Raw genomic sequence first — 9,327 nt, forward strand, 5'->3', positions numbered from 1 at the left:
CACCAGGAGCCACTCCTGTGGAAGGATTGTCAAGCACCTCCTCCATAACAACAAGCAAGAAAGAAACAGACAAGCCAAATCAAGACGAATAACAGTAGATAACTGAATAGGTGGGCAAACTAGGACACGCCAAGAAAGCTAGACGCGGCTCCAAGAATGATGGTCGTTGACGAAGCGTGACAAGAGGGAAGACATAAGGCACACAGAGGAGTCACAAAGACAAACAAGAATCAAAGTAGGATAGGAGATGAAGATCTAACACATAGTAAGAGGAAGAAAAGAGTTTTAGGCTTTACCGAGGGATGAGAGGAAGAGGAGGAAAAATGATGTGGGTTGAAAAACTGGGGTGGGGGGCTTACCTGCAAACCTAAGAATTGGGGGCTGGAAAAAAAAATTTCAGGGGCGGGGCGGATTGTAGCACTAGAAACTATTTTCTAGGAAAGTGAATTTGTTGGGGGGGGGCAAATCCTCGTTCTTGGAAAAATTTTCCAGTCTGGGCAGAAAATATTTTCCTGGGAAAATTTTTTTTTTTGGGGGGGGGGTGCAAATCCTCGTTCCTGAAAGAACTTTTCCGGCCAGGAGGTACGGGAGACTGCAACGGGGCGAGCAAAGGGAGAACTAGGGGGTATGCGCGGGGAAAAAGATAGTGGCAAGGGAGGGCTGATACCGTCGGGTCGATGGAGACGACTCTTTCTCAACAGGAAAAAGACAGCGTACCGGTGTGCCTCTGATGAAAGTTTGGCCGGAGTTGGGGTTAGGATTTCGCGACGAGAGGGAAGGGGGGGTTTGACTATGTGAGGGTGGCGGAGAAGGTGGAGGCTGATAGAGAACCCTAGGGATCAGAAAACCCTAAGGCTCTGATACCATGTTAACCGAGAGTTTAGAGAGAGAATTGAATGAGTTAGGGTAATCTCCCCCTGATTCATATCTTTATACTAAAACATAAAGGAATGTACAAAGTCCTAAATGCCCTTAGGCAAGTTACATATTCCAACAAAGGGTATAAAAATGAAGATAATTAGAAATTATTGCCTTTTGATGTACTTAAAATTTGAAAGATATATGTGAAGATGGTTAGAAATTACTATATTTTGATGTATTTGAATTTTAAAAAACATATAAAGAAAATATTACATGAACACTCCCACGACGCTCCAAACCTAGACTCTTCTTGACCCAGGCTTCCCCGCCCCCGCCCCAGATCGCGCACTTGTTTCGTGCTTCTAAGATCAAGACTGAAGGAGAGATCTGATCCAACCCTAGTCGAGACACGAGCTCAAGGAGAACCTAAAGCATCCACATTTGGTAATCACTCTCACAACTCCTCTCCCTCTCTCTCACAACTTCTCCTCTCCCACTGCGTCTCCTTCATTCTTCTCTTCTTCTTTCATTCACATAGTATCAAACCAATGAATCAGGGTATAGATCAAGACTCAAGGAGAGATCTAATCCAACCCTAATTGAAACCCAGGAGCTTGAGGAGAACCTAAGGCATTGCCATAGCATGGGGATTCTTATTTTCTTAGGTTGTATGGCTCCATCTATATCAGATCTGTGACAGAAAGCCATGGATTGATGAAGTCTACATCTAGGGCCCGTTTGGATACCTCATATATTGTATTTGGATTTGGAATTGAGTTTTGAATACAAAATGAATCGATCCGGCAGCTCATGTTGAGAGAGAGAGAGAAGGGGGTACTTCCTATTGGAGGGGAGAGGTTGAGGAGCAAAGAGGGTGAAGGAAACTGCCAGATCTGTGGATTTCCAATTTCTTATTTGCACAGCATATTTGGAAATCTGAATTTTTTCACTGTCAGTTGCTGAATTGGAAATCCAAGAATTTGATCCGGATCCAAATTACAACGCAAAAAGGGCTGCAAATGTGAGAAATCCAAATCAGAATCTTCTTTGCATCCAAACGGGCTCTTAAGGTATTTGTAAGCTCATAAACCTGAAGATCCCAAATATGATGATTAGGGTCCAATAACCTTGTAGTAATATCATGGTTATTGAACTCCGTAGAATCTCGAGTGGTCATAAGTGCGTATTTTCGACTTTAAAGAAACTATGGGATATGGCACTTGAGATGTATTCAGATCAGAAAAATATAACTCGTGTACCAGTTATACCAAGAAATTTCACAGCATCATCAGGGTAAGTCACTTCAGGAGTATCACTGACTTAAAATGTTTGTGAGAGTTAGAATTCATTGAAGATATTTGATTCCATTGCCCTATAGCTGAACAATTCAAGAAATATTAAGAGAAAAAGGATATTCGAGTTACTCGTTGGCTTCAATGCAGAATTTGAGCCCATCTGAACTCAAATTCTTAGTTTTTCTACTCTTCCACACTCAATACTATATTTTCTTTACTTAAGACAAATGATCATAGAAGAATAGCTATAGATAACACATCGACAATTCATTAAGAAGCATCGTCAGGGTAAGTCACTTCAGGAGTATCACTGACTTAAAATGTTTGGGAGAGGAGTTAGAATTCATTAAAGATATTTGATTCCATTGCCCTATAGATGCTGAACAATTCAAGAAATATCAAGAGAAAAAGGATATTCAAGTTACTCGTCGGCTTCAATGCAGAATTTGAGCCCATCTGAACTCAAATTCTTAATTTTTCTACTCTTCCACACTCAATACTATATTTACTTTACTTAAGACAAATGATCATAGAAGAATAGCTATAGATAACACATCGACAATTCATGATAAATCTTTCCTTGTATCTAATTCTAGAGGATCAGACGGAAGGGGTAGAGGTTGAGGTCGAAGTAATGACTTTGGTGGCAGAGGGAATACCAGCTATATTTGGGATGGTGGCAAAGGTAGAGGAAGAACAGTAAGTGAAAAAAAAAGGTGCTTCCATAGTGATACGAGCAATCACTCCACGGGATGGTGTAGGGATCTCCAAGATTAGCCATCATCTATGGCCAATGGTGCTTCTTCAGATTCATCCATAGGCAGGACTTTACAGAATACTACAGAGCCTGAAGCTCCTCAGTCATCTACAAAAGGTGATATAAATCAAGTGGCCCATGCAGATAATTATATTGTCCAGAAGACAAACCGCCTCTAGGGTACTCCATAGACCGCACCGCCTCTCTTGCCTCATAAGGTACTTCAACGAATCTCCATATTATTCATTCTCCATCTCAGATCCCCTAGGTGATTGGCTCAATAGCTTTTTTTAGAATGACATCAATAGCCAATCATCATATGTTTGGTACGTTACAGTTGTTTTCTTCTCTTGATAGTTTGAAATCTATTTGTAATGGTAGACTAGCCAATTGTACCCTTACTAAGAGTTCTTGTAAGGGAACTACACATGTTTCCTCTTCACATACCCCTCCTATCTAGTTTACATGTAGAGACTTATCTACCAACCTGCTTTCTATCTGACAACTGATAGCGAGTTAAATAAAGATGACCTTCGTCATGGCAAAGTCGCGTTGGACATCTGACATTGTCTAGTATTATTAGGTCTTTGATTCCAAGTTTTAATTTTGTTCCTTGTGATAACTTTAAATGTCAAAATTGTGAGTTGCTAAGTATCATGAATCTACATATCCTAAGAGTTTCAATGATAGATGTATTAATCCACTTTGGTTAGTTTAATTCTGATGTTTGGGGACCTGCTTCCATTACTTCGTGTGTTGGTAATCGTTACTATAGTTCATTCATTTATGATGCTCCCCATATGACTTGGATCTACTTGATGAAAGATAGTTCAAAAGTTCACAATCAGATAAAACCTTTGGGCCCAAACACAAGTTCAATGTACTATTAAAATATTCCATGCTAATAATGGAGGTGAATATTTTGTGCTCATGATCTTCAATTATATTTCCAGGATAATGGCAAAGAATTTTAATCTTCATGTCACTGCACCCCTCAGCGGAATAGTGTAGCCGAGAGGAAGCACCGCCACTTACTTCAAGTCACCAATTCTCTCCTAACAGAGATGCAGATACATAAATGTTTTTGATGCAATGTTGTCCTTGTTGCTCGCTATTTGATTAAATGTTTGCCTTCTTCTATGTTAAATTATAAATCTCATGTTACTTGCCTTAATGTTGGTTGTTCATCTTCTATTATTGTCCTACGTGTGTTTGGATGTGTATCTTTTGTCTAAAATCATGATCCCTCTATAGATAAGTTGTAATCTAGATCCATTATATTTGTATTTGCGGGATAATCTCATTCCCAAAAAAAAGGAGACAAATGTATCGACACCCATGCTCCTCTGTTATCTGAATCGTTGATCCTAGGCATGATCCATCCTTGCCTCCTACTATTGTTTCTACTCTTGATCTTCTAATTGTCCCAACTGATTCATCCAAGGTTTTAAATGTCAGTTTTGGTATGCATGTCGGCCGGCGCAAAAATAGAAACATGTCGGTTTCGGCTATAAATTTTGGTGGAAATCCTATAAAAGCATGTAAGTTTATGAAAATCCATGCAAATGATGAAAACTTAAGATAAAATTTCAGGGAATGCTAGAATATGCACAAATACACATTTAGAAACCATCACATAAACAAGATAACCATCCATAATGGTTTAACGAGATCAAACATGTAACGACATGTGTTGTCTCACATGTTTAGAACAATAAGGTGCACTCTAAACTGAAATGTATAAAACCATATATGCATACATAGGCTTCAAATAAACACAAAATGTAGGGGGGAAAACAGTACATTACTAATTTTATAATGGGGGAGTACAATAGTGATGGAATTTTATTTTTTATTTTTATTTCTTTGAAATGGTATAAAATGATGAAATTTTAGAAGATTTTCTAACAAAAATAAATAAAATAATTAACTTTTAAAACAATTAAAAAATTGGACTCTATTAATCAGTAGATTGAGTAAGAATAACTCAAACAAAATTAGAAGCTAAAAGGCATATATGATAATATTTTTCTAAAAATATAGTTTCTCTTTGAGTGTTGCTTCCACTCTTCACTTTGTCTTGTACACGGTTAACAGTTGGAAAATATAAACAAGAATCAAGACTTAGTCGGTCACAAGGTCGATTCGCCCCAAGGAGTTAGCATGGTGACTCAAGTCCCACCCTCTACGCATCTCCTTCGACCAATGTAGGAAATTGCAATTTTGTGTAACTAACACACACACACACACACACACACACACAAGCCATGTGACACCCCTAGGGCCAAGAGCAAGAACCATCAGATGCACAAGCTTCTAACAATGCAACTAGATCACATTTTAAAAATGCATAAGAAAGTCATGACATACATATTGAAACAAATATGTTGCCCTTCTTACAGTCCTAACAATAAGTAAAAGCAATTATCGAGAGAAATAACAATGCCAACTAGACTCCCTCAGCACCCCACCCCACCCATATACACCAAAAAAAAAAAATCAATGTAACACCCCTGGGGTCAAGAGCAAGAACCTTCAGATGCACGAAATTCTAACAATGCAACTAGATCACATTTTAAAAAGTGCATAAGAAAGTTATGACACACATATTGAAACAGAATATGGTGTCCTTCTTACAGTCCTAATAGTAAAAGCAACTATCGAGAGAAATAACCATTTCAAAGAAACAAAAAACTGGCACTAATAACTACCTTCCAATGAGTTTGAGGAATTGTGACATGCCATTGCAATAAGTTGTTTTTCCCGAGCCTGGGGGACCAATAACTACTTGACCGAAGACCATCCTTCTTCTATATCTTCGAAACCCCTACTACCTCTGTATTTAACAAATTCAAAGTTATTGCAAAAGGTTAACAATAATCAAGCCAAATCATGGTTTCACAGATAACTTGCATAGAGTTCATATGATTGCTAAATAAAAATATTTTGATCCTGCTTGAATTAAAAACAATAACTTGCATTCCATCATATATGAACAATGTTAGAAAATTAAATGGATGTGCATCATATATCATTAGGGATATTGTACGTTGTTCGGATACCTTGCTAAAAAGATTATATACAAGTATACAACTAATATTGTCGAGTTCCAATTGGATGCCCTATTTATATGGGATATTTTTTTAAGCGTGCTGAAATGAAGATTCTTTCCTAATTCTCTGTGACAAATGCGGCATTGTAAACTACTACGCATGCATGTGGTTGTACTGTTGGATGACCCTAGCCAACCATATTGTGACATCCATGATGGATAAAGGTCATGCCGTAACAATCACCAATTGGATGGTTCTAACAGTTTAATCCACTTTGTAAAAAAATTCTGAGTCTATCTTCAACTCTCCTGAGTCTACTCAAATTTACTTTGGCTGAGTTCTAGTCCGAGTCCAGAATTTTCCCAACCATATAAATCAGAAACTCACTTGGGAGAGTAAAAAATTTTCATTAGCTTGGTTTAAACTGAGTCTAAACTTTTAAACAATGGTTTCATCAAATGATATCAGAATGATGTGTAAATTACAAAGAGGAATAGATGATGATGATGATGATGGCGACGAGTCGACGACTACAACAAAAATTATGAGTTTTAGCATGTTTCAAATCCTCAAGTGGTTGTTTCAAGCGTATAGATAAAGTAACCCGTGTTTAGAAGAGGTGTTAAGCAATCCGTAAGAGGTCATGCTTTATAGGTGCATCATGCTACCTTTGGATTTTAAAGGATTTTCCACAATTGGGGACTAAGAAGATTTTGTCTATTTTCTGGAACCGAAATTTTATTTAAAAGAAAAGTGAAAGGGACCTGGCCAAAAACCAACAAGAACAAAAAAAAAGGGAAAAGGAAAAAAAACTGCATTTCAGGCATAAATTGTCACACAACTAACTTTGTACAATAAACTCCAAAATTTGCTAAAATATCAGCCTTAAATGAATATGAGTGAAGGAACACTCTTTCTTTTTCTTTTTTTTGAATGGTAAGGAACACTCTTCAACACACCAATTTCTTTCGCTTCTCGAAAGTAGCTTCTCAATCTCCACAAATGACAAGAATCTTCTTTAGTCCATCGAATTGTGTTGAGCAAATCCCCTTCGATTCAGACTAATTGTGGAGGGCATGTGACTGGCAATAGGGACCAATTTGATGGCCACCACCATGCAACATAGCGTATCGAAGTCCGATGTCAAATGGATATCATGGCAAGATCAAGGAAGAAATAATGATAGCTGAATGTTTTCCCAAAATCCAAAGAGAATGCCTACTTTATTGGCCTTGATAGAGGGTTTAGGACCATCCGATCATGGTAGAAGCAGCAGCAATGAACCGAATTCTTGGAGAATGACCATATTTCCACTAAACAAATTGTTCACAGTACAGTGCTTGTGGGGGAAATAATCTTTTTCAAACCAACCTATCAGGCTGTTTAGTTGACAGCAAGGTTTTAAATTTCGGTTTCGGTTTCGGCCACAGGTGGAAATTTCGCCGAAATCTTGTAAAAATCTATTTCCTGTAAATTTCATTTCGACCCAAAACTGAAATATTTTGGCCAAAACGACACGTTTCGGCCGAAATTTAAAACCTTGGTTGACGGGAAAGATCTTTCCACAAACAAAAGTTTTTCCTATGAAGAATTTTTTCCTTTGCATCATTTTTCGAGAAAACTTATTTAGCTGTTTGATACAATAAACATAAAAAGGGAAAAAAAATCCTGGAAAAGTATTCTCCCAGTTTTTTTTGTTTTTTTTTTTTAATGATCAAAAGTATTCTCCTGTTCAGATGCTTGTTTTTTTTTTTTTTTTTTTTTTTTTTGTGGATAAGCCGAGATTGAACCTCCGAGCTCTAAGTCGAAGAACAAACCCTAGACCATTAAGCTATAGTGTTATAGGCTCAATCCCTGAATAAAATTCGGTAACCGTTTTTGTTCAAATCTTGTTGCCTATAAAAAGCAAAGCAGCCTATCATTGAGCCACTCTACTGGCACCCCTACGCCTTCAAGAAAACCTAACAGTCCTCCACAGTCAGTTAGCCATAAGACCCCTCCCTATTGACAATATAAATCATTCATTTTCAAAGTTTATATTTATGTTGTCTCTTTTTTTTACATAATACAATTATAAAATCTGAATATGCAATATGAAATGAATGAATGAACCATAGACTATGGTTTCCAACTCAGCAACATTTGGGAAACCCCAAAACTCATTCATGTTTATTACCCCAACCATCTTTTCCTATTCACGTTTTAGGAAGTTGCCTAGCAGTGAAATTATAAAATTTAAGAAGAGATCTAGTTCAGGCTTTTTGTCAAACAGGTCTTGTGCGTCTTCAACAAGACAGTTTTGTAGGCATTTTTTTTATATGGGCATTAAGATTACCTAGTTGAGAAGCAGTTTCCCATATAAAATTTTATTCAAAACCAAAAAAAAAAACCCTAAGGGGACATACCTTGAGATGATTCAATACAGCTTAAGAGTTTAACTGAATAGTTTCTTCTTCAATGAAGATGTGACTGAACTTGGGAAAGAATTCAACTCAACACACTGCGAATTTCTTTGTATAGCAGAGAAATCTATACAAAGAAACAGTAATCTTTTATCAATAATTTCACGGCGAGAGTTTCGTAAACTTCTTAAATATTCTACACACTTCGCTTCTTAGCTATTTGCTTTGTTATTGGGAGAAAGGGCAATGATAAATTCGCACACCCCGTACGATAATTCGCACCATTTGAAAGGAGAGTATGCGCCCGTGGGTAAGGCTGGCAATTTCACCCGGAAAAGCGGGGATCCGCCCCGCTTGGGGAGGGGATTCCCCGATTTGAGTGGGGAAGGGGATTTAAAAAATTCCCCGGTGCAGGGAAGGGGAGGATAAGGGGATGGAGTTAGCCCCGCCCCGCCCCACATTAATGCCATTTTTTTCTTATATTTTTTTAAGTGTTTTTTTTTTTTTTGGGAAAACTACTAGAAACCCCTTGGATCAAAACATATCTACAAGATTCTCCCAAAATTTTCATAATTTCCATTAATACAGTTTTGTCCCTGACATAGCTTTTTATGTTTTCTTTTACCCATAATCCATTGTGCATTGTCCCTCATTATATTAGTATATTACCCTTAGAAATCCCTAAAATCTCTCCCTCGAACCATCACTGTAAGGCAACATTAAATTTTTTGAAATCTCCCTCCCCAAATAAAGGCAACATCTCTCTGATGAGTGATGAGATTTTATATGGTGTGCGCTCGTATAGTCCATTATTTTTCAAAAAGTAATGTACGGGCTACGCCATAGGATGGTCCAAACTGTCCATTTGATAGGCTACAATTTAAAAGTACTTTACAGGCCACACTATAGATCATCCAAACCATCCATTTGATGGGCCACAACGTAAATAGATTGCGGCC

The 9,327-nt window shown here is 37.6% G+C and overlaps 1 protein-coding gene across 3 annotated transcripts in view; it reads right to left on the minus strand.

Annotated features, from left to right (window-relative positions):
• QQT1 (P-loop containing nucleoside triphosphate hydrolases superfamily protein) overlaps positions 1–8,750 on the minus strand; it is a 52,459-nt gene extending 43,709 nt beyond the window's left edge. For 2 of the 3 annotated variants that reach the window (XR_013237686.1, XM_077365246.1), the window contains exons 1-2: positions 8,372–8,750; positions 5,625–5,749 (exon numbers count right to left, since the gene is read on the minus strand). Coding sequence is in view for 2 of the 3 variants with exons in the window: in XM_077365246.1 (XP_077221361.1) it covers positions 5,625–5,716 (92 nt within the window). In the remaining variant the exon portion in view is untranslated. The remainder of the gene's footprint in view (positions 1–5,624; positions 5,750–8,371) is intronic. The other variant, XM_077365248.1, reaches the window with a different exon arrangement.
• Positions 8,751–9,327: the final 577 nt, after the last annotated feature.

The sequence above is a fragment of the Tasmannia lanceolata genome, unplaced genomic scaffold (genome assembly GCF_043159265.1).
Source record: "Tasmannia lanceolata isolate RefF3 unplaced genomic scaffold, GAP_Taslan_0.1 ptg000020l, whole genome shotgun sequence".
Taxonomy (NCBI): domain Eukaryota; kingdom Viridiplantae; phylum Streptophyta; class Magnoliopsida; order Canellales; family Winteraceae; genus Tasmannia; species Tasmannia lanceolata.